Below are 24,138 nucleotides of genomic sequence, written 5' to 3'. Positions count from 1 at the left end.
GGCATACATACACATGTTGAGCGGAACATGTATTATTCATGCGGCGCGTACAAACACAGGTGAAGCAGGAACACTAATGTGAGCCGCGTATGCTTGTGCACACTCGAGATGAGGAATGAAAATGGGGAGGGGTGTCTCGTTCTTGTGTGAAACGCAGCTGGATATGGTCGTGTAGTATTTGGCAAGCGCGCCGTGGGGGTTGTTCTCCCCGACTCTGTGTGTGTTTGCAAGACTACTGGAAGCGAGCCACTGGCAGCCCTCCCTCCATCTTCTGGTTCCATACGGCTAATTAAATTAGCTCTCACTCTCGGCGATACCATGCAGGCTGAAGAGAACACGCGGCTTATACCGCGCGAGAGCATTAAGAGAGTAAAGATAGCTGGAAGCCGAGCTCACTCTCAGATGTGGCGCCGCCTGTCAGGGAGGCTGTGAGCTACTTAACATTGGTCTGTGATAGTGAGCCGAGGGGGGAGAACACAACCCGTGTCTGCCTCGCTGCTGGCCCCGTTTGATGCTCGCATGATTCAGTGCAAGGCGCCCCTTGAAGATGCCGCGCCGGCATTACATCGGCAGTGTTTCCAGACAAGTTATATGTCAACCAGTCGGTTATTAATTCAAGCTATGATTGAATTGCTGTTTTTTTTTCTTTCACATGTGCATAGTACAGGCATGCATCACTGTAATAATGTTCTATCCGTGTTCCGCCTGCACACCTCGTCAGCGACTGTGCACTGATGGATTGTCTTCACGTCAAGTGATCATGTACCAATTTGCATATGTGATAAACGCATGCTGTATGTACCGTCACTGGCCACAACATTTGGTACAACTACACTGTTTTTCATCAAAAGTTGTGCCTTGGTAAGGATAATCATGAGCAGTTTTTATTGACATTCTGAGAGAGGAATTAATTGAATATGCGTGTTATTGTATCTATCGAGCCTTTATGGCCTGTGGGACCCCAGAGGCAGCTGACGGGTATCGACTGGCCAAGCGGAACGCAGCTTCGGTGGTCGCCGATGCAAAGACCAGAGCGTGGGAAGAGTCTGGTGAGGCCATGGAAGCCGACTTCCGGACGGCTTCGAGGAAATTCTGGTCCACCATCCGACGTCTCAGGAGGGGGAAGCAGTGCACCACTAACACTGTGTACAGTGGGGATGGGGCGCTGCTGACTTCGACTCGGGACGTTGTGAACCGGTGGGCAGAGTACTTCGAAGACCTCCTCAACTCCACCAACATGCCTTCATTAGAGGAAGCAGAGCCTGGGGACTCTGAGGTGGGCTCTCCTATCTCTGTGGTTGAAGTCACCGATGTGGTTAAAAAGCTCCTCGGTGGCAAGGCCCCAGGGGTGGATGAGATCCGCCCGGAGTTCCTCAAGGCTCTGGATGTTGTGGGGCTGTCCTGGTTGACACGCCTCTGCAACATCGCGTGGTCAACAGGGAGAGAGCCTCTGGATTGGCAGACCGGGGCGGTAGTCCCTCTTTTTAAAAAGGGGGACCGGAGGGTGTGTTCCAACTACAGAGGGATCACACTCCTCAGCCTCCCTGGTAAGGTCTATTCAGGGGTGCTGGAGAGGAGGGTCCGTCAGGAAGTCGAGCCTCCAATTGAGGAGGAGCAGTGTGGTTTTCGTCCCGGCCGTGGAACAGTGGACCAGCTACACCCTTAGCAGGGTCCTTGAGGGTATGTGGGAATTCGCCCAACCAGTCTACATGTGTTTTGTGGACTTGGAGAAGGCGTTTGACCGTGTCCCTCTGGGAGTTCTGTGGGGGGTGCTTCGTGGGTATGGGGTACCAAACCCCCTGATACGGGCTGTTCGGTCACTGTACCACCGATGTCAGAGTTTGGTTCGCATTGCCGGCAGTGAGTCGGAATCGTTTCCAGTGGGGGTAGGACTCCGCCAAGGCTGCCCTTTGTCGGCGATTCTGTTCATAACCTTTATGGACAGAATTTCTAGGCGCAGCCGAAGCGTTGTGGGGGTCCGTTTTGGGGGCCTCAGTATTGCATCCCTGCTTTTTGCAGATGATGTGGTGCTGTTGGCTCCTTCAAACGGGGCTCTCCAACTCTCACTGGAGCGTTTCGCAGCCGAGTGTGAAGCGGTTGGGATGAAGATCAGCACCTCCAAATCTGAAACCATGGTCCTCAGTCGAAAACGGGTGGAGTGCCCCCTCCGGGTCGGGGAGGAGATCTTGCCCCAAGTGGAGGAGTTCAAGTATCTTGGGGTCTTGTTCACGAGTGGGGGCAGAAGGGAGCGGGAGATAGACAGGCGGATTGGTGCAGCGTCTGCTGTGATGCGGACGTTGTATCGGTCTGTCGTGGTGAAGAAGGAGCTGAGCCAAATGGCGAAGCTCTCAATTTACCGGTTGATCTACGTTCCAACCCTCATCTATGGTCACGAGCTATGGGTCGTGACCGAAAGAACGAGATCCCGGTTACAAGCGGTGAGGTGTTCCGGTCATGCCCCACCGGGAGGAGACCCCGAGGAAGACCCAGGACACGCTGGAGAGACTATGTCACCCAGCTTGCCTGGGAACGACTCGGGATCCCCCGGGGAGAGCTGGACGAAGTAGCTAGGGAGAGGGAAGTCTGGGCTTCCCTGCTAAAGCTGTTGCCCCTGCGACCCGGCCCCGGATAAGCGGTAGATGATGGATGGATGGATGGATGGATGGATGGATGGATGGATGGATGGATGGATGGATGGATGGATGGCGTGTTATTGTGGTCACCATTTGTATCCGGAGAGGTGTTTGTCGTATTTTGACTAGAGGTACAACAATCCATCAACATCGACTCGATGATATAATGATAGTGCTGGTGCTAAACGGATATTTTATTCTTCACGGAAGAATACATTAAATCAAAAGTGTATCTAATATTGTGGCTGGTATGTGTGTGTTCTCTTGTTCCTTGTGGCATGCTGCACTCCATTTATCTTTCCATTCATCTAACCAAGCACTATTTTTTGATTAATTATTGTTGGTATTTTTTTATTTTTTTGCCTTTGAGTGTGATCTAGCTTCATTCAGGCATGAAACAGCACCGCTGTCCAATTAAACGTGTTTGAAGGGATCAGGTTACTGAGCTGCTCTGTTGTCCAGTTTAACTAGTATTCACTTTTCCCCTGCCGATGCACTTTATTAATGTCATTCCGTGTTCTTTATACTCACCACTTACATACTTGAAAGAGTCATTATAACTCCCCATTATTACTGTGGACTAATTCCAGTATAAAATCTTGGGTTGAAAAAAAAAAGAACCCTCATCCTTTTCTCAGCCTTAATTTAAGACAGTGTTTTGAAAAAGCTGCAGATTGCGCGTCCTATTTGCGCTACACAGATGTTTTGTCACACGGAGCATGATACTCAATAATAAGCCCTACTAATGTTAGCTGTGATGTGATTGGCTCGTGAACAGGAAGCTAGCAGCGGCGCTAAAGCTGGCCCAGTCCACCCACGCCAATGGCACCCTGAAGGTCCCTAACCATCCCTCCCAGCCCTCAAGCCTCCTCCCTCAATGGTAACCGGCCTCTTACCGCTTGAGCCACATTGACACAGCACTTGAATTGTCCTGAAAGCTACAAAAATAGAAAAGAAAACGTGTGCTGCAAAAGCAAAATCAGTCTTAAATATATATTTATTGTATTTATTCATCAGCGAGGTGACCGCCACATAAATATTGATGTCACGTGTAAGTGTTCTGAGCATGCTTCCCATTGTTTGGTGTGATTTGTTGTTGCTCCACATGTGCTAGTAGATTGTAGCAACCATTTTTACATACTGGTAGCTGTTCAGTTTTTCTTTATTTCAATGGATTATGCTAGTGTGCTTAATGAATAGACCAGTGAGATTATTTGCAGGTTGCTGATCAATGCAATCCACACAACAATTTCTGCTTCTCATTCCACCAGGATGGCCTCCTCCGGAGGGGACGGTCACCGACAGGCACGCTCCCAAACTATGCCCATCATCCGGGGCAAAAACGCCCTCACCAACCCCAAACTGCTGCAGATGATGGAAACCGGTAGGGCATTTCCAACAAACAATGAATAAAATGTTATTCACGTCATTAAAGTCCACTTTCTTTGTCTAGATGGGACTATCCAAGATGGGGACAATCTGAGTCCCACTGATGTTGAAGCTAATTTGTCTACTGAGGTGGCGCTCACTGTGCTCGATGTTTTGGAGCTCTTTGTGCATCATCACAAGGTGTGATTTCCTGTTATTGCCACATGTCCTGAAATGACACTTTATGCTGTCACATCGTCATTGAAACTTTGTTTCTTCAGTCTAAACTCACTCAATCCCAAGGCCAGTCTAGCATTAACCCTTTGAGGGACAGCGGTTACTGTAGTCTAAACAATCATGTTATCATGGTTACAGGGTGGATGAAAGGGTTTAGCAAAGCAGGAATCAGCAAAAAATAGTTCCGTGTCCTTCTTGGGAGGCACATTACATTGCCATGCTGCATAGTTCAGTCTATTTACATGTGCCCCTATAAAGAAAGTTTATTGTGAAAACACAATTCTTGGAAGTTGCTTAAAACATGTTTTTTTTTGTGTGGATATTGTAGAACAGAGAGTGGCGCGACAGTAAATGTGCACTGACTACGCAAAATAAGTTCTGACATTAAGCTGGTGGCAGCAAACTTCAATTAGCATGCAGTTTGCCAGATACTGAGCAAATTCTTCCAAAAAGAAAGCACGTGATTACTTCAAGATGTGTATTGCCACTCCCGGTTGGAGGTTTGCTGTCCAACTAAACATAGAACAAAGAGAATTACAGTTTGTGTATTTGAACTAAAACATATGGGCCTTATGTAGGCCCGTTGGCTTATTGCTGACGCACAAAGCAAAACGCTTTAGACGAGTTAAAACTAGACTAAAAGCCATGATATTTATAACCCATTAAGCAACAGATATTTGAACACAAATCTTTTTTTATCCTCTACAAAACAACCAATATTACGGAAGCTTTTTTGAGCTGTTGTGTCCGTCTTCCCCTGAGGTGGACAGCATTTATGTATGAATTATACTGCCCAATAGTGGCGAAGGCGAATACAACGGAAGGGGCAGCAGAATGCCCACTATGAATTATGATGCACAAACTGTCAAACTTTTCACATTATATTTGTTTACTTTATAACTGTATCTTTTTGTAATGTACGCTACTTAATTCTTGATTCCTTTTAAGTGCATGTGTCAGCCCTCATGTGTCCAAGTTGGCAATATAAATATGAATAAAAACTAAACTAAAAAATATATTTATGAAATTCAAATACAAGTACTGCACTTTTCATTTTGTGGCATCTTTACAGATTGCATGTTGAGATTAATCCGTGCTGTAGTGCTGCCCCCTGGTGGAAAAGCAACGCACCTTTACAAAGTGGTTGACAGACTCCTTTGCAAAATTCCAGAAACAGCTGCTGCTTGATGACGGACAGAACGCACTGATGAAGAAGGTGCTGGACACCTACCTGCTCTTCTTTCAAATCAACCAATCAACCGCCACCCTTCGCCACATCTTTGCTGCACTCAGGCTCTTTGTACAAAAGGTGTGTTCTGCCAGCACGTTGATCCCCTGTAACAGACCACAGGTGACACTTTTTTTTTTTCCTTCCGCTCTCTTCCTGTCAGTTCCCCAGCGCGTTCTTCCAAGGCAAGGCGGATCTTTGTGGCTGCCTGTGTTACGAGATCCTCAAATGCTGCAACCATCGCTCCAGCTCCACTCAGACGGAGGCGGCGGCACTGCTCTATTTTGTCATGAGAAAGAACTTTGAGTTTACTAAGGGAAAGTCGATAGTGCGCTCGCATCTTCAGGTTCGTGTGCGAAAAAAAGTCTTTTGTTTTCTCCCCTCAAGTGCAATTGTGAATAAATGTGTCTTCTTTTCTCAACCGCTTTTAGGTGATCAAGGCAGTGAGTCAGTTGATAGCCGACGCTGGCATTGGAGGCTCGAGATTTCAGCAGTCGCTTGCCATTGTGAATAACTTTGCCAATGGAGATGCTCCACTCAAGGTGAAGTCCCTCAAATCGAATATTTTACTGCCATGTGATTTGCCAGAGAATCTCTGGGTGATTGTGGTGCCAGCGCCATCAAAATTGGTTCCATTTGGAGTGGGAGGAATGAGGAAGAGTCGAGGCCGTATGCTACATTCACACTGCAGGGTTTGAAGCCGATTTCGGATATTTTTTTTTGTTGAATCCGATCTTTTTATGTACTGGTTCATGTTACAAAAAAAAGTAACTTCTAATGTGAGCGCAATATATCCGTGATGTGACATGCATGCGCACAAAGCATGATGTCGAGTGATGTGCGACCCCCTCCCCAAAAAAAATACGTCACGTGGCTCAGTGTTTTACGTAAGTAAATATGGTCCCGTGAGGCTCATTTCGTATTGCCAGAGTAGCGAGTTGTCGGGGAAAAAAACCAAAACAATATCTGACCTTGGTGCAGATCATTTACTCTTCCAAATATAATGATGTTAGTAATTCTGTGACCGCCGGCCATTTGGTGCACGACATCATCAGCTTTGCTCTTTCTGCAGAATTCTCCCTTCCCGGCCGAGGTCAAAGACCTGACCAAGCGAGTCAGGACTGTGCTGATGGCCACGGCGCAGATGAAGGAGCACGAGAAGGACCCGGAGATGCTGGTGGACCTTCAATACAGTTTGGCCAACTCATACGCTAGTACGCCCGAGCTACGGCGCACCTGGCTGGAGAGTATGGCTAAGGTCCACGTCCGCAATGGCGATCTCTCCGAGGTACTTTTAAGAGATCTTTTTAAATTTCCTCCTATGTGCAGTGTGTGTGTATTCTCTTGCGTGGGTTTTCTCCGGGTACTCTGGCTTTCTCGCGCATTCCAACAACCTGTGTGTTTAAAAATCAAACATGCTCTGTTTAAAAATTCACTGCTCGTAAATCCTCCATCTCCCATAGGCCGCCATGTGCTACATACACATCTCTGCTCTGATTGCCGAGTCGCTCAAGAGAAGAGGTGAGTGCGCAGCCATTCCTGCAAAAGCTTTCTTGCAGCATGCTTTGTCAATGTATGCTCTTGCACACGCGTGCCACATGAACAAAAGTATTGGGACACCACACAGGACTTGAACACATGAAGTTGAACAACTTCCGGTCATCCGGGAGGTCTCTTTATGGTCATTTTGGTGAGGTTTGATGGGGTTGAGGTCAGGTCTGTGACAAATTACAGCCTTTGTGATTTGAATTTTGTATTCTACATTGTCATGTGGAATTAAATTCAATGAAATGTTCAGTCCTGCTTAAAATTCTAAAGAATTACTCTGAAAGGACAATCAGCAGTCCTAGTCCAACCCTTGATTGGATTGATGGATTCATTGACCGAGTGATTTAGAGGTATGTCTCAATAGTTTTGTTCATATGACATTTCTCTCTTTTCAGACATGGCCACTTCTAAGATAGAAGTCATGATCACCTAACCATTTTTCTTTGTCTTTGCTAACATGGTTACTGCAAGGTGATGCAATCGTGTCATTCTTATTGCGGGAAGTCGGCGTAGACGCGTGCGTTATGTTTGCAGTGAAAACATTTGAATGTCGGACTTCACAGAGAATGAAAATGGATCCCCAAGCGAGTAAAGTTCTGTCATTCCACACTGCTGAATTCCTCTAGAATTGCTCGACTAACATATTGCATGTCACCCTTCCCCTGTGTCCATTCTTTTTCCATTGTAACCCGGTGTAGTTTTTTGCATGCCCTGCATGCATGCGATGAACACAAGCTGCCTCTCTGCTTGTGGACATTAAAAAAAAAATGTAAACCTACTTCCTCCCCCTCCTCCCACTCCTCCTCCTCTCCCACCAAACAGGCTACTGGAGAGCAGACAAGGCCCGGATATCCAGCGTGTCCCCTGAAGAAAGTCCCGTCTTTAAATGTAGCTCCTTACTAACCACCTCCCGAGACCAAGACAGTGAGTGTGTGGGCCTGGGTCGGTCAGGATTTTGTGATGCCGGAGAAGGGGATGATGGGAGCAATTGTCGTGATGTGTTCAACAGGTGGACATCGATGCATTCGAGGAAAAGCAACAAGTCGGTTACCGTCCGTCACAGTTCATACAAAGAACCGATAAAATTTTGCTCAAATTGTGCGTGGCCGCCGCTCTCGTAACCCCCTGCCTAAATTAATTGCCGATTACATCACTGCCATGCCCAGCACCAAATAGATGCCTGCCCAGTATAGATGGACTTCCATGTGTTTGGTATTCGCAGAGGATGTCCAGTAAATATCAAAAATCCGCAAGTGATATACACCACTTCAAAGTTTTGCAAGTTTACCGTCAAACCTAACATAAAACAATGTAACAAGTGCACGTTATGTTTTGAACCAAACCACCTAATGTTCCCTGCCAAAATTCTGCCAGGTTAATGCTACCAACCATGTAAAATGCCATAGAAAGGCTAACTATGACCATTGTTGTAGCGGTGGTTTCTCCTATTAAGCATTAGATACTTGAACACAAACGGTGGAGCAACACACGTGGATAGATAATATAATCACGCTCACAGGCATAAGAAACCATCCATCCATCCATCCATTTTCTGAACCGCTTAATCCTCACTAGGGTCGCGGGGGGTGCTGGAGCCTATCCCAGCTGTCTTCGGGCAGTAGGCGGGGGACACCCTGAATCAGTTGCCAGCCAATCGCAGGGCACACATAGACGAACAACCATTCACGCTCACACTCACACCTAGGGACAATTTAGAGCGTTCAATCAGCCTGCCATGCATATTTTTGGAATGTGGGAGGAAACCGGAGCACCCGGAGAAAACCCACGCAGGCCCGGGGAGAACATGCAAACTCCACACAGGGAGGCCGGAGCTGGAATCGAACCCGGTACCTCTGCACTGTGAAGCCGACGTGCTAACCACTGGACTACCGGGCCGCCCTGGCATAAGAAACCCCTTTTCTTAACTCGGACATGCACATATTATTTGAATCTTTTCAAGGAAAAGATTAGAAGATTACATGATTCTCCCAACTTTTAATCATGCGAAGCACAAAGTGAAGTACCGGGACTTTTTTTCAGTGCATCCTCTTTGCGAAAACTGACCAATAATATCATGGCTTACAGAGAGCAGCGACCAGCTCCATGTATGATATCTACATATGTTCTGTATTATGTCACCCCCGGGTTGGAAAGGCGCATAACAGAAAAAACAGAAACTGAAGCATAAAATGTGACAATAACTGTAAAATTCCTTATCTGACAATTACTCTGTATTTACAAGGTATATTATGGAGTTCTTTTTTTTTCCCTCATGAAAGGGGAGCACAACTTATGTTCAAAAACTAATCTAAACATAGTATTCTGAACAATATTACATTTTTCAGAATAAGAATTAAGCAGATGAATCCACCCACGTTCAGCCATCTCAGGAGGCTGACATTTTAGCGCCTCTGCTGTCCACTGAAATTGACGTCCAAATGCCCTGGGGCTCGCATTGCGAACGCCACGGCTCAAATGTTTTCTGGGTTTTGTCACGTGACGTTTGAGCAAGACTGCGCTTGGACGTCAATTTCAGTTGACAGCAGGAGGTGGATGCTGCGTCGAATGCCGTTCTCCTCGCTAGGCCATATAGGGAAATCGAGTCAATGTGGTCTAATCCAGTCATCCTGTATGGTGTGTTTCTTTCAATGAACTGTAAGACCACCCTGAGATCCATTTCATTCTTGTCACAACCCCAGCATCGTTTTCTCTGGGCTGGGCGGCCTTCATGTGCATCAGCCCTAACGTCAAGGAGGAGGGAGCTATGAAGGAAGACACGGGTACACAAGACACCCCTTATACTGAGGTCAGTTTTAGCTCAAGGCTGCTTACCTCTTGCGACCCCCAGTCTACTCTTAATGGAAACGTACTTGGTGTGTAGGACACCTTGGTGGAGCAGCTGGAGCTGTGTGTGGATTACCTGTGGAAGTCGGAGAGACACGAGCTAATCGCCGATATCAACAAACCTGTCATTGTTGTTTTTGAGAAAAGGAGAGACTTCAAGGTATGATCTTAATCTCGAGCAGTGATTTTAGTGGTACATGGGCTCGCTCTAGTGATATGTGAAGAATCACTGAATTCAATGTAAACTGCGCCATGGTTATAATAGTTTGGGATTTTATTTTTTAATGTAGTTATTTTTTTACAGCATGTTTGCTAGTTTTTCTTTTTTGGAAAATGCCTCACTGTAGTTATTAGTTTTAGTATTAGTTTTAATTTTTTAATATGAGGTATTGGTTACTTGCAGGATTAGAAAAAGTGACGGATGTATCAATGTCGATATAGATAGATAGATATTTAGAAATTAATTGACAAGGATGAAAACAAAGCAGCATTATTTTAGTTAGTTTTGTAAAGTGCGCAGTGCAGATTTAGTGATCGTTTTTTTGACAACAAAAAAATGCTTATTTTTAGTTAGATATTCTTTGGAAAATACTTTTTCAATTTTTATTTTTGTTATTTCGATCATTTTTGTGAACTGAAATAACATTGAATTGTGTATAATTTTGTCAGTTAATTTTGCTTTCAGTATAATTCATTTGTTCATTAAAGTTCTGTTATAATTTACCGCATTTATCGAAGTTAAAAGTTTGAAAATCACTGCGTTAGCTTTAATATCCGTGTTTGTCTCCGCAGAGACTGTCAGAGCTTTACTACGATATCCATCGTTCTTACCTGAAGGTGACAGAGGTGGTAAACTCAGAGAAACGGCTGTTCGGACGCTACTACCGCGTAGCTTTCTATGGACAGGTGAGGGGACTCTTGCTGTGTGTCCCGAATGTGTTTTGTCATTGTTGAATTAGTTCTGGCCTAATATTGAAGTGGCAATCTTCCAAGTAAAAAAAAAAAAAATCCATGCTTTGTTTCCAAACGTAAAATATAATGTCTTTTTTTCATTTGTTATCACTAGAAATGAAACATGTTTTGTTTGTAAATTCACAATGCTAGCAAACATTTGGGAATATGTCAGTTGACGGCATCAAAGTCAAACTATTTAAATTTGTTCTTGTATTGAAGTTCACGTCTTAGTGAAATACACATCTCAGAAACACTTGTCGGTACAGTACAACGGCGGGAAGAAAAGTGCCCAGATAATATACAGTGTATATTGAAAGTGGTTTATTATGCTGCAGAATTTTTGATTACAGCTTTCATTTGGGCTCCACGATGGACTTTGAGAGCCTCAAAATGCTCAACACTATTCTAAAGATAAACAGTTTAGAGTCCTTAATTTCTCTGTCTGCTCTTTTCTTCCTTTTACTTTTATTATATTCCATATCAAGATTGTGGTAAGTATTGCCATGTTTGTGTTTGTTAGTTTGTTTGCTAGCTAACAACTTTTCTCCTCTCCTCTCCGTTTGCCACTATTAACTCTGATCAACTCACCCTTTGGAAGGTTTGTCATAAGCTTGCTGTGCTCCAGTTGACTCCCTCCGATCCAAAAGTTGCTTTCTGCCCTCAACAACGAGAGCAGACAGGAAGTTCATACCTCATACAGTTTTGGAATTTAACACTGTTAGCCTGACTGTAATGCAAGTGCAAAAACATTGCGTGCTGTAAATGGAATAATGTAATGAAATACAGATTGTGATACGTATGTGTGTTACCGCTAGGGTTTCTTTGAGGAGGAGGAGAGCAAGGAGTTCATCTACAAGGAGCCGAAGCTGACTGGGCTGTCTGAGATCTCTCAGAGGTTGCTGAAACTCTACTCAGACAAATTTGGTGCCGATAATGTCAAAATGATCCAGGATTCCAATAAGGTCAGAGATGTCATTAGTTATAGAAAGTAACAAAGAGCTTCATGGGCCTCTTTTCTCCACCAGGTCAATCCCAAAGACCTGGACCCAAAGTTTGCGTACATTCAAGTGACGTACGTGTTGCCTTACTTCGACGAGAAGGAACAGCAGGACAAAAGGACAGACTTTGAGAGGCATCACAACATCAACCGCTTTGTGTTCGAGACGCCCTTCACCCTGTCCGGGAAGAAGCATGGAGATGTGGAGGAACAGTGCAAGAGACGCACCATTTTAACGAGTGAGCATTTTCTCCCTTTGCAACATAATGAACACTGAATCTAACAATCTAATACAATCCTTTCACCAAAGAAAGATAATAATGCCAAACATGCCTGAGCATGTATCATTGAAAGATAATGATGTGCCACTCCAAGCCTAAAGGGGGTGGTAATGGGCCACACAAACAGCTTTTTGGCTTGGCCCCAATACAAGCAGACTGTAACAACTAAAAGTGAAACTCAGTTACTCCGCATATCCAATGATCTTCTTTAGCCCCTGCAACATAGCTATACCAAATATATATTTTTGCTTTTTTGGGGGTGGGTGGTGTTGTATTCCAGCTAAATAAATCATTAATTTACCAACCAACTAATTAACCACGTAACAATGTAGCAATCTAGCCAAACAACCATAGTACGAGCTGGCTAACTGACCAACTACCGAACCAACCACTCAATCATCAAACTAATCATCTTAACTAAGCAACTTGACTTACCAACTAACTACCGGTAACCAGGCATCATCCATGTATTTAACTCAACAACCGACTTACCAGCCAGCTAACTGACCAAATTACGAAACAGCCAACTTTCCAGCCAGCTAGCTAACAAGCAACCAGCTAGCTAACAAGCAACCATGTAACTCCCGGTAATCAGGTGAACGATCCAAATAATTGAGCAAATATTAAACCAACTAACTCGCTAACAATCACAATGTAACTTATTTTGCTTGGCAGTGGTCATAATGCAAAGTTTGAAAATGAGTCATGCCGAATTGAATTTGACAATTAATGGTTAGTGCCTCCTTCAGACATTAGGGACCGTACAAGCTCATATTATAGGAGTCTGTTAATGAAACAGTTCTTCAATTTATTAGCTTGTGAGACGATGTCACGTGCTGAAGCATTGTTTGAAATCGCTTACTCTGCCTATCCTCAGCGAGTTCCAGCTTCCCGTACCTCAAAAAGCGCATCCAGGTTGTGGAGCAGCAGAGTACGGAGATGAACCCCATCGAAGTGGCCATTGACGAGATGTCCCGTAAAGTGTCTGAGCTGAACCAGCTGTGCAACATGGAGGAGGTGGACATGATTCGACTGCAGCTCAAATTGCAAGGCAGCGTCAGTGCCAAAGTGCGTCTTCCTCTCCTGTTCAAAAGCACACACATTAGTAGGAGTTGTTGTCTGGCCTCACGTGGTGTTTTTTTTTGTTTGTTTGTTTATTTGTTGTTTTTAAATCCAGGTCAATGCAGGCCCGATGGCATATGCCCGGGCCTTTTTAGAAGAGAAGAATGCCAAAAAGTATCCAGACAACCAGGTTAAACTACTGAAGGAGATCTTCAGGTAGGTCTGATGCCATCAGTGATTTGCGCGAAAACGCAACTGACACCCCCCAAAATCCAATCCAATCCAATCCAATCCAATACAACATATCTTTATTTATATCGTGCTATCACAACATCTGCATCTGTAACAAAGCTTATTACAGAACATTTAGATTGTTTTTGCTACTACTTTGAAATGTCAATAATATGCATCATCTTCACTTCCTTTTGTGACATTTGTTGTCAAAATGACAATCACTTTGATCAGTCATGAGCCGCTTGTAATGGTTGCATAGCAAGAATTGTTTTATGTGTCTCATCCAAGAGAGACCCAATGCCGCTGGCCGTATTTATCTTTTTATTTATTACTTTCCCAGTTTAATGATCAAACCAGTGTTTGCCAAGACTTTTTTTTTGTCTCAGCCCATTCCCAATAAAACTCAAATAGTTAATGGCACTTGACATCCATGGCTCTGAAAGAGGTAATATTGACCCGGATTTTTTTTTTTCCTACATGCAGACAGTTTGCTGAAGCATGCGGGCAGGCTTTGGATGTGAATGAGCGTCTGATCAAGGAAGACCAGTTGGAGTACCAGGAGGAGATGAGAGCTCACTACAGGGACATGCTGAGCGAACTGTGTGCCATCATGAACGAGCAGGTGATTGCCATGTGCTTTGTGGCTATTTCTGACACAGCATCCGTTAGTCTCATCTCTCATGTCATCTGACATTATTGTTACTAGTGCTGTCTATGTACTTGTTTTTTTTTCCTACTTGCAGTTGCAAAAACGTGTTCTCGCCTCCAGCGCCACCTCTCTCTCTAACAGTTCTCTTTCCACTCTGTCTAAGACTGGTATGTCATCACTTTTCATTTTCACTCACTTACCACCTTGGCATCTCAATGGAAAAAAAAAATCACATTTTAAATCACAATCGGCGGCCCAGTGGTCCAATGGATAGCAGGTCGACCTCACAGTGCAGTGGTATGGGATTCAATTCTAGCTCCGGCCTCCCTGTGTGGAGTTCGCATGTTCTCCCCGGGCCTATGTGGGTTTTCTCCGGATACTTCGGTTTCCTCCCACATTCCAAAAACATGCATGGCAGGCTGATTGAACACTCAATTGTCACTAGGTGTGAGTGTGAGTGCGAATGGTTGTTCGTTTCTGTGTGCCCTGCGATTGGCTGGCAACCGGTTCAGGGTGTCCCTCGCCTACTGCCCAAAGACAGCTGGGATAGGCTCCAGCACCCACCGGATCGGAAAATGTATGAATGAATAAATCACAATCACAATATTGAGGCAAAAAATAGGAATAATAATTCGTTTAGAAGTGTAATTTCAAACCTTTTGAGCCCTAGTTCAAACACAATGGTGCTTCAAATGATCCTGGGTTACATTCCTATGGTTGAAATGCACCAACAGGAGATCCAGGAAGTTCCATTGGAAATAAAAGTTGCTGGAATTTTAAGCGGCAATACACAAGTCAATCCAGTTTTCCAATTCTTCCTTGTTGTTATTTTTTATGTCCAGATTCCTCACTCAAGGCAGCCAGGAATGGAGCGCCACAGCGGCTTTTGAACAGCTGACTGGAAGTTGACGGGGAGAAATCTGTTGCCCGTTTGTAAGTGCAGCAAGTGGTAGTAGAAGAAGAAAAAGAAGACAAGGGAAGACGAAGTGTGTAGACTGTGCTCGTGCTAGTCTGTTGTCACGTTGTTGAACGTCGAATTAGCTGATGCAACGGTAGGTTCTGCTTATTTTTGGTTCTCGAGAGGCGGCCCAAACAAAAAAACATGACTTAAAAACACACACACGCACGCCTTCTCTTCACAGCCTTGCCCTTTAGTTTCAGTGAACTTACCGAGCTCGAGGTGTGTTCAGCTTCTCCTTGCGTTCTATTTTTTATGAAATTTGAGCCCCCTCCAAAAATCAATAAGCTAATGCGAAGAAACCAAATGTGTTAATTTTTTAAGCGTGCAAGGAGCTGAATGCACGTCCGCTCGGTTTATGAATGTAGAGAAGCTCCACAGTGCTAATTTCTATCCTTGCTAACATTTCCCCAAATATCAGCGTGCCCATTTTCAAGCGGAACCACTTAAAAAAAAAGAAAAAGAAAACAAAGAGTTATGTTTTGTAACATTTTTAAATGCGTTGTGACTGTTATTATTTCCTGTTTTGAACTGTATATAAGAAATATTAATATTTAAAACATTTGAAATGTTCCCGTTTTTTAATAAAATATACATATAAATATTTGTTTAGCTGACTTCACAAAAAAAAAGTTTTATGTATAACGTTTAAATAAAATTTTGTTAATGTTGAAAAGTCATCATTGGCCGATTACTGCGTCGGATTGGTTTTGCAGCTCCGGCCTCCCTATGTGAATGAGGACAACTGCTATTGAAAATGGATTTCTTATTGATGAGATCCAAATGATGAGATGGTGACCGCACATGAAACTTTCACGGAAAGGGAAGTGACATGCAGTTGATTGCTGTGAATAGAGTGAAGTCGTGATCAGGTGTCAATTGTTTGCAGGTCATTGTCGCAGGGCAGAGTGTCTTCTTAATATTTAATGTGAATCCTACTACAATCCTACTTTTCGGATCCATTTTCCATTTCTTCACTTGGCCTGTTTTTTTTTCGTACTTAACTGCGTCACTTGTAGTCCTTCAACACCGTCCTCCATCACCACCATTGAGCGATTTGAGTGTCTTATACCATAGTAGTCTCAAACCGACTTTGTGCTCGGACTGTGGGTGGCTCAGGTTGCCTTGAGTCAGCAGAATTCAACGCAGGTAATTGCTATACGGGAGTGATCCCCAACAACCGAAACAGTGCTTGATACTGTGTCGCATAGTGGATCATATACAGGTACGTCATCATCGGCATTATATGCCAGTGGTGGCAAATCATCCACTAGAAATGTACAATTGCAAGTTATAGGTTTGATTCGTTGACGTTGAACTCTCTTGCCGCTGCTCTATTTCCGTGTTCAACTGCGAAACCGATCGCCTTAAGTTTGAACTCTGCATTGTCAGCATGTCTCTAGCAAGGAGCCATTTTGGGGTTGACATAGTACCGTAATGACCATACACAAGGTGCATCGGATTTTAAGGCGCGCTGTGAGCTTTTAAGAAAATGGAAGGCTTTAAGGTGTGCCATTTAGTGCGGAAAATACGGTATTTAGGAATTTCATTTTGTATTTCCTTGGGTAGTCTCTGTGTGATATTAAAATTGGTTTGATGAACCTTTCAATGCAATGAATAATAAAAAATAAATCTGGATGGGGGTCGGGGGCAAATACTGTTTCACAGCACTGTACTTAAAATGATAGCAATTGCTCCCAGTGCTGTGTTCAGAACCACAATGTTTCAGGTCTCCATGGGTCAGGCAAGAACACCTGCATAGTTTTCCAGAAATTGGACCCAGATGCTAATGAATAAAACATCCTCCCCAAGGGCGACTGGCAGACCTCTTCCTTGCAGACAGATCAGCTGTATAGGCGGTGACACCATGCATTCAGCCAAGCCAAGATCCGCACTGACATGGTACGCATGCAAGCCAGGGACGGGCAGCATGTTAAACACCAGGCAGCACCGGGAGCTGCACGACCCACATCAACAATCTCCCGCGCTCTTTGGGAAGCCCTGGTTCTGGCAGCGCACCAGCAGCACCATGGAAGGAACCCGCAGCCTGGCCCGGGTCATCATGGAGATGCGGGAAGAAATCAGGAAACTGGAAGACCAGAAGCGAGTGCTGCCGAAGGACAGGGACGGGGAAGTGGACCAAGAGGATGAGCAGACACGGGCTATGTTTTTAGATGAAGAGCAGGAAAACCCATATCTCAAGAGGAACGTATCTGCTCCCATTCTAAAAGGACAATTTAAGGAATATAAAGGTAAGCCGCCCTCCCACTCATCCATCCATCGATCACCCTAAAAGCAGTCCGGTCAGAAATAACCCAATATGGGTCAAAAAATGGACTGACCCTACTTTTAGGGATACACATTTAAACCAGCTACTATAAGTCAGTTAAATGAATAACCAACAAATCAACATCCCTCAAAAATGTGGGTTTGGTCAATTGTATAACCCACAAAACAACCCCATTTCTAGGTTGGGTTCTTCAAACACCCCTTTCATGCCGCCCCAAAATTTGGAAAATGTTATTGTTTTGTGTATCGTGTGAATGTGCCCAAAAATTTTAACGCAATTAGTGGGTCAAAAAGGGACCGGCCGCCACTTGGTATAGATCAATTTAACCCCTAAAAATGGGTTATTTATTAGACCGAACTTTTTTTGGTCACATGAAAAACCCAAAAAGTTATGTCAAGTTTTTGACCCAAGCAAATGGGTTATTTAAAATAACCCAATAAAGTAGTTTTCTCGCAATATCTATATAAAAGTAGGACCTTTAGAAAATGTTGGGATTTATTCAGAAGATGTTATTCAAATTGGCCAGGTTGAAATGGGTTATTGCTTTGAAACTACAATTGTAGTTTCATTTCAAAATGAATTTCATTTTCAAATGGGTTCATTTTTGACCCAAATGTTTTTTAAAGTGCAACTACCTGGCATCCATCTACTGTATCCGCTTCTATCCATCCATCTACTTTCTCTCACTATTACGCTGCCGTGTCATGTTCTTATTCCTCAGACAATGTTGTAATGACAGTGCGAAGGTACTCCATGAACTCTCGCCCACCTGGGGTGACACGGAACGAGCGTGTAGTGGACCCTTGGATGAGCCACTTTGGATGGGCGCGTCTACAGGAGGAGGTCCTGGAAGGGAACGGCAAACGTGATCGCTCTGTCACCAGTGACGTGGCCTCAGCAAGCGACGGGACGTCCCTTCAGGAATATGTGCACAAGACCAGGTAAACAAGTATTGTGTGTTGTTTTTTTTTAATTAAATGGACACTTCATTAGGTGCTCCTGCACCATACAGTGACCTCAGGAGCAAAGCAAAAATAACGGGACGGTTCCCGGTGTGATACAATGTGGTTGTAGGACTGGGCTTTGCTATCGCGGGTCAAATGTTCCCACAAAAATGACAGCTTTTTTGACGTATAACTGTCAAATCCCTGCCGTCGCAGGTGTTACGTTCCTGACCACACCCTCTATAAGTGAAATCTTCTCCATCGAAATACGCTATTTATTTCCACCCTTGGCATACTTTTATAACATGTAAGGCAGTTATTTGTGGGAGGTCTTTAAACACACTTTTGATATAATACAAACACATTTAAAAACAATATACCGTACCTTAAGAGAGAGCAAAGAGGAATACTGTCGATGCGACAAAAATACAGTTCAGTGTTGCTCTGTATAGATCCCTCCATTTTTTACAGTAAATAAATCCCGGGATAAACCAGCAGTGGACGGCGTGTAAGTGATAACTTAATTGCGTCTAAATAATAAACATATAATTAATGTCACTAATTATATGTGATTATGAATGGCTTGTGAAATGGAGCACGTTCTTGTGGCGTATCATCTTTATAATTTGGTCCACACATATGGAAACAGAGAGGTCTCAAGAGATAAGCTTCATTCTTTTTCTTAAAAACTGATCACGCTTTTGAATAAGAAACAAGACGACGTTTTTGCCTGCTTTTTGAAACCTCATAACTCCCTTAATTCTTAACATAGGCTTACTGGCAAAGTTTAAACACAATTTTGTTCCTTGATTCCAGCTCTTTTCGGTAACTTTGGTCTCGCTGGAAAAAAAGATTTTAATTTTGTTGTCATGTACCTAATTAATCTACATGTGCTTGGTTATGCTTGAAACTTTTCACTCTTCTTTCAAATGTACAAAGCATTAAAAAAAGGGTGTGCCACCATCTAGTGGCTGAAAGTGAAATTACACCCATAATATATTGCACTCAGAACAAGAATCCATGATGGCTAGTACTGTACTTTATTCAGTGCAATTGTTCCAGCGAAGTGAAAATGATTGAGGATTTGCTTGTCAGATATTTACTTCTTTGTTCCCCACAGAGACAAAGTGAAAACAGTCACATTCCTTCTACCAGTGGATGACATCTACACCAGCAAACCAGTCATGTCCAGGCCTCAGGAGGCCACACCCACCAAGCTCCCCATCACATAGTCACATAGTTAAGTACACTCATTTAAAATCATTTCCGAAGTTTATTGAAAAAAAAAGATAAAAACAAATCATGGAGTAACACAAGGAATGATTTTACAATGAGAAACTTTTAAGCACCGTAATTTGTTCTAGGTTTTTGGACATCCTGTATTTAAGTGCAGGTTATCGGATACAAGTTGAGGTAAGCGCTCCAATGGATATGTAAAAAAGTCTCCACAGTGAGCATTTGAATATGGGTGTGTAGGCTTTTTAAAATCTTCTGTCCATTGCTGATAGCAAACACTGAGCCAAAGTGACAAAGAATGTAGTTAAGAAGCACTTTAAAAAAGGTATTTGAGTCCAGGCAGGATGCGAGTACTTCCTGGTGGGGTCTCAGGGTAAGATGAAGTATTTTTCAAACCATCTATCTTAAAGACGTCTGTAGTGCTTTCATGTCCTTGAGAAGCCCGAGATTGTGCTTGCTTTTCTCTCCTGGTTTGACTGCACTCACTCTGGGTGGATTCTTCTGGCACGCCTCTTTTTTTAATTTCTTCATCTATAAACAGTATATGTGAAATGAAAAAAAAAAGCACTCATGTCATTAAATAAAGGGCAACGCGTATTCAGGGGTCATGAGTGTTAATATGTGTGTGTGTCCACCTGAATTTTGTGCTTGTAGAGTTTACTAATCTGCTCTCCTTTGCGTTCCATTTTGAGGAGCAAGGTCTCCTGCTCGCGCTGCAGCTGCCTTCTTTCCTGCAGAGAAACACTGCGGTCCAGCTCACGCATCAGTTGGTCTTGCTCTCTGAAACAAAACAACAGAAAAATGAAGGTCTTCAAATGTCAGATTTTTGGGCAACCATATCATCTCGGGTTTTTTTTTTTCCAAACCAAAACACGGCAGTTCATCAAGGGTGTTTCAACCTTATATGGCCACTATACAGTCTAGAATATATTTTTATTTTATTTTTTTAGGATGCATATTTAATCTGCAAAATTGATTGGAAACTATTTAGAAAGGTACAGCACCTCCTTATGTTCAGTATATGTTACCAAAGGTGCATCAACAAAAATGTAATTAAATAAAACCACATACTGGCCGTAACAAAATTGATCAGTTCTTTTGAAAAGCGCTCTACAAATGAAATGTATTATTATTATATTTAAGAAATACATTTTTAGCGATAGGGGGGAGATGTCAGTCAGATATTTTGATCACAAAATAAAGCTCTTCACCCAGATGTATTTTGATATTTTTAATTTGTACATTTAAAATATACTACAAGTAGCTCAAAAGAGAATTTATTTTAAATTTATTTTATTTTTTTTTAAATCAATCAAAATGTACTCACAAGCTCATCACCCTGAGCTCCTCTTGTAGTGCCTGCAGAAGCTCCGCCAGCTCCCCACTGGTGGAAGAGGCAGCGTCCGAATGGCGGCGGTTTGTCCCGCCCGGGCGGAAAGCATTTTTGTCGCTGCCGAGGACACGGCTGTTGCACAGTTGAGGCTGGTGGCGCTTCAGAAGGGACAAAACCGACTGCACGTTGGCTCGGACCGAGTGGCTGCCGCCCACGGACTGCAACGATTGAAGACTGTGTTAAAAAGAGGACTAGATGTGGACAGGGCCAGGACTCACTGGGGCTCGTACCTACCTTTCCGGCCACAAAAGGTACATCACTGAGGTTAAGTCTGTAGTGAGGTTCCCAGTGGGAGAACTTATTCTTTAAAAAAAAAAAAAAGAATGTCAATTATGGTTAGTCAACAAAAAGTAATCGTTAACTACCAGAGTGATTATTTACCATTACTTTGTTTTTTTTCTCTTAAAGTTTTACACATTGAAACATAAGATAAAAAGATAACATTCAAACACTCCCCCGTCTACCCTCCCCCCAAGAAGGCGAACTTTTGCAGATTTTTGTCTCATGAAGTTAAATACTTCAGAAAAAATGATTGAAAGACAGTCAAATATTGTGCCTGTAACTCATATTTTCATTATTGCAAGTGTTAGGAGACCCCCCCAAAAAAGAGGTAATGTATTCATTGTAATTTCTTGAAATTATCGGTTATCAGAAATTTACTCCCCCCCCCCCCCCCCGCAAAAAAAATAAAAATCCATATCAATCTGGCCCAAATTCCTATGTCCACCATACCTTTAAAATTGCATTCCTCTCTTTAGGGTCCGTGCTGGTCCATCGCGGTGGCGAGGCCGACTGCAGCAGGATCCTGTTGATCTCCAAACCCGACTGCAGCTGAGGAGCGGATGACGAGCTTGATGAAAGCCTCTGCAGTTGAGCATGTTGCTGCTCATGTTAAAAAGCCTCCTTGAAATTCCCCCCACTGGGTTACCTGGTTTGCTTTATCCTGCACCAGCTTTCTCTGTTGCTCTTCTTCCTGCAGTTTCAGCTCCAGCTCGTGAATTTTCACCTGAAACGACATCATAATCCTTGTTAGTAGTGTGCTTTTGGAATCATTTCTCTAGAATGTGCCAATAACACTTTATTATTCATATTTTTATATGCTATTATACAGATATGTTGTTGTATAACGTAGACTAGACTAGCTCTTTATTATCAGTTATTTTAATGGTTTATCATGAAGAGGTGCAACAAGCATGTCAAACTACAGTAAAATATATTTCTTTATATAACGCACACACGCACACGTTTACATAATTTTTTTTTCAAGGATCAGTGTTTGCTCGTAAATATTTTCTTTCCTGCCTACCTCAGCTTGGGCCTGAGTGCGTGTCAGCGTGAGATATTCTTGCTCCAGTCGAAGCATTTTCTGCAGTTGCATGCGCTCAGACACCGCATTGGCTTGTCCGTGCGTGGACCTCGACGCCCCAAAGGTCACCTAATCACAAAAATCAATATTGTTTAAGAAGTAAATGAACTCAACAATCAGTCTTGAATATTTTAACCTACCGTGATTATTTTCATTTTATAAGATGATCATTTTCAGAATTTACGCTAGTTTAATGCTAACATATAATGCAAAAGCAAAGGAGAGGCTATGAGAAATTAGCATAGACGTTAACGTAATTACAAACCTTCCGATACATCAACAGCCACAGGTATTACCGCTGCTCTGTGGGAGAAAACATCTATTACTAGTTGGGGATCATCTCTGCCTCTACCTCTTTCAAATTAATTTAGTTCTGATTTATTTTGAAAGATTTTCAGCTTTGTTTTAAATAAATTTGATCAATTTTAGATTTTTTTTTATGGCATATGAAGTATTTGGCTAATGCAAGAAAAAAAAAGTCATGAAATATTGTGTAATAAACTTGAGAAAACCACTACGCAAAAGGTGAACCACAATGTGGTGGCCGTTCACTGTACGCTTTTTGGCCCATATTGAGAATCGGAATTACTGTTACGAACCTGTTGCTTGAGGAGGTTTTTTTTCTCTCCCTGAGCATTGTGCAACATCTTCCTCATCTGATCTAGCTGACGCTCCAGGTTCAGACAGCGAGACTCTGCAGCCGCAAGTTGGGAGACTAATGCTGCACAACAATAGAACGATGCCCGGGTCAATATCACCATAACGTGCCTTCGGTGTCCTGATCACTGTCACCTTGGTTGCAGTTGGACTGATTATCCGTCACTCTCCCCACATCCGTCTGGCTAGTTGAGGTCCTCTGGGTCATCTTAGCGGTGTGTGGACGCGGCGTATCTCTCCTTAGTGTGCGGCCGCCGAGCTCGCCGCCTTTATTCGCCAACTCCAACCTCCTGATCTTCTCCTGGAGATGTCTCAACGCTGACAGGATGGCTGCGCCGAGGCAGGGGAGGGGAGGAGTAACAGCAGATGTCAATGCGGCCAACATAAGTAAGCATAGTGGCATCATGTTGCAGTAACCATGGAGCCCGCTCTGAAACACAGTCCAGTGCACCAATGTATACCCTCTGTATTCAGAAATGCCCTCAGAACACGTCAGAGAACCTGCACTGCTGTTCTCAGGATAGCCTTTGCTGGGAGATGGAGGTCGATAGGGGGCGTAGGGGGCACTTGGTGGGTTGCTGCATGGCCGGGGTGCAGGGTATTCTTTATAGGACGGCAATGACTGGCAGTCACCTGCAGCTCTATCAGCAACTAGATGCAACTCCTGTAATCATGTTAATGTCGGATCGGAATTAACAGCAACATCAAAGTTAAAGTTACACAACTTCGTCACAGTCGAAACATTGCAACATTAAGTTGAAAATATGATAAATCCCTGCATTATGCATTCTGAGCTGTAAAAACATCAACGGCGAGCACGATTAGGTCATTTTGACATCGTTGAATAGACCATATTGAGACAAGCTACCTGTCGCGCAGATTCTACAGCAACAGCAGATGTTTTTGACGCAGTCTCCATGATGTACACCCGTTCCGAGAGGCAATACAAGTCACAAGGCAATTGGTGGTCTGTAAAAAAAAACAAAATCCCTATCTGCTGCTCTCCGATGTTATCTCATTTGTGTCGAACGAAAACAAAACGCCAAGTGTACCGACTTGTGGTACACAAAAGGGAAACGGTGTTTTAAGTCTTAGCGTAAGCCGTGAGATGCGGTGCTGGATTTTAGTTGCAGACACATTTCCATGATCGTTCAGCGGGATGTCTTTTAAATATAATCAAACACACAATTAACGTTTACAGGAAGTGTAGTTTTTCTGCAAACGGATATTCTGTATTTCTGACTGATAATACTTAAAAA

At 43.4% G+C, this 24,138-nt stretch overlaps 3 protein-coding genes across 7 annotated transcripts in view; 2 read left to right on the top strand and 1 right to left on the bottom strand.

Moving 5' to 3' along the window:
- Positions 1-15,673, top strand: part of dock10 (dedicator of cytokinesis 10) — a 46,929-nt gene extending 31,256 nt beyond the window's left edge. The window contains exons 39-57 of one of the 3 annotated variants that reach the window (XM_052079154.1): positions 3,412-3,513; positions 3,905-4,017; positions 4,087-4,202; positions 5,410-5,547; positions 5,630-5,812; positions 5,898-6,008; positions 6,539-6,754; positions 6,930-6,987; positions 7,837-7,938; positions 9,714-9,820; positions 9,896-10,018; positions 10,651-10,764; positions 11,628-11,774; positions 11,838-12,048; positions 12,968-13,158; positions 13,268-13,368; positions 13,870-14,008; positions 14,130-14,202; positions 14,878-15,673. In XM_052079154.1, the coding sequence (XP_051935114.1) occupies positions 3,412-3,513; positions 3,905-4,017; positions 4,087-4,202; positions 5,410-5,547; positions 5,630-5,812; positions 5,898-6,008; positions 6,539-6,754; positions 6,930-6,987; positions 7,837-7,938; positions 9,714-9,820; positions 9,896-10,018; positions 10,651-10,764; positions 11,628-11,774; positions 11,838-12,048; positions 12,968-13,158; positions 13,268-13,368; positions 13,870-14,008; positions 14,130-14,202; positions 14,878-14,933 (2,401 nt within the window). In that variant the 3' untranslated portion in view covers positions 14,934-15,673. The remainder of the gene's footprint in view (positions 1-3,411; positions 3,514-3,904; positions 4,018-4,086; positions 4,203-5,409; positions 5,548-5,629; positions 5,813-5,897; positions 6,009-6,538; positions 6,755-6,929; positions 6,988-7,836; positions 7,939-9,713; positions 9,821-9,895; positions 10,019-10,650; positions 10,765-11,627; positions 11,775-11,837; positions 12,049-12,967; positions 13,159-13,267; positions 13,369-13,869; positions 14,009-14,129; positions 14,203-14,877) is intronic. The other 2 variants (XM_052079157.1, XM_052079156.1) reach the window with 2 other exon arrangements.
- A 187-nt stretch (positions 15,674-15,860) lies between these two features.
- LOC127609402 (uncharacterized) lies at positions 15,861-19,584 on the top strand. Of its 2 annotated transcripts, none has more exons than XM_052079299.1 (3): positions 15,861-17,245; positions 18,023-18,224; positions 19,348-19,584. In XM_052079299.1, exons 1-3 carry the CDS (start codon positions 16,777-16,779, stop codon positions 19,457-19,459), a joined length of 783 nt encoding a protein of 260 aa, XP_051935259.1. In that variant the 5' UTR covers positions 15,861-16,776; the 3' UTR covers positions 19,460-19,584. The 2 variants fall into 2 exon arrangements, with proteins under 2 accessions (XP_051935259.1, XP_051935257.1); XM_052079297.1 differs by having other exon boundaries at positions 15,862-17,245; positions 18,005-18,224.
- LOC127609362 (centrosomal protein of 57 kDa-like) lies at positions 19,252-24,001 on the bottom strand. 2 transcript variants are annotated; one of them, XM_052079219.1, is made up of 11 exons: positions 23,748-23,976; positions 23,381-23,543; positions 23,015-23,209; positions 22,822-22,943; positions 22,163-22,291; positions 21,785-21,862; positions 21,589-21,687; positions 21,091-21,159; positions 20,791-21,014; positions 20,099-20,243; positions 19,252-19,994 (listed from the first exon to the last, which is right to left on the bottom strand). In XM_052079219.1, exons 1-11 carry the CDS (start codon positions 23,796-23,798, stop codon positions 19,863-19,865), a joined length of 1,407 nt encoding a protein of 468 aa, XP_051935179.1. In that variant the 5' UTR covers positions 23,799-23,976; the 3' UTR covers positions 19,252-19,862. The 2 variants fall into 2 exon arrangements, with proteins under 2 accessions (XP_051935179.1, XP_051935178.1); XM_052079218.1 differs by having other exon boundaries at positions 23,015-23,543; positions 23,748-24,001.
- Between the last annotated feature and the right edge of the window lie 137 nt (positions 24,002-24,138).

Source organism: Hippocampus zosterae, chromosome 10, assembly GCF_025434085.1.
Source record: "Hippocampus zosterae strain Florida chromosome 10, ASM2543408v3, whole genome shotgun sequence".
Lineage (NCBI taxonomy): Eukaryota > Metazoa > Chordata > Actinopteri > Syngnathiformes > Syngnathidae > Hippocampus > Hippocampus zosterae.
Note: the sequence above shows the minus strand (reverse complement) of the source record. Positions and strands in the feature narration are given on the sequence as shown.

Bases quoted from the DNA above. Each gene is read 5' to 3' on its own strand.
- LOC127609362 (XM_052079218.1), bottom strand. From the start codon at position 23,798: ATGGAGACTGCGTCAAAAACATCTGCTGTTGCTGTAGAATCTGCGCGA. The intron at 22,292-22,821 runs GTTCGTAACAGT...TTTTGTGATTAG, and splicing joins AAAACCTCCTCAAGCAACAG to GTGACCTTTGGGGCGTCGAG. The intron at 19,995-20,098 runs GTGGACACACAC...TACTGTTTATAG, and splicing joins TCTACAAGCACAAAATTCAG to ATGAAGAAATTAAAAAAAGA.
- LOC127609402 (XM_052079297.1), top strand. From the start codon at position 16,777: ATGCTAATGAATAAAACATCCTCCCCAAGGGCGACTGGCAGACCTCTT. The intron at 17,246-18,004 runs GTAAGCCGCCCT...CTTATTCCTCAG, and splicing joins ACAATTTAAGGAATATAAAG to ACAATGTTGTAATGACAGTG. The intron at 18,225-19,347 runs GTAAACAAGTAT...TGTTCCCCACAG, and splicing joins GAATATGTGCACAAGACCAG to AGACAAAGTGAAAACAGTCA.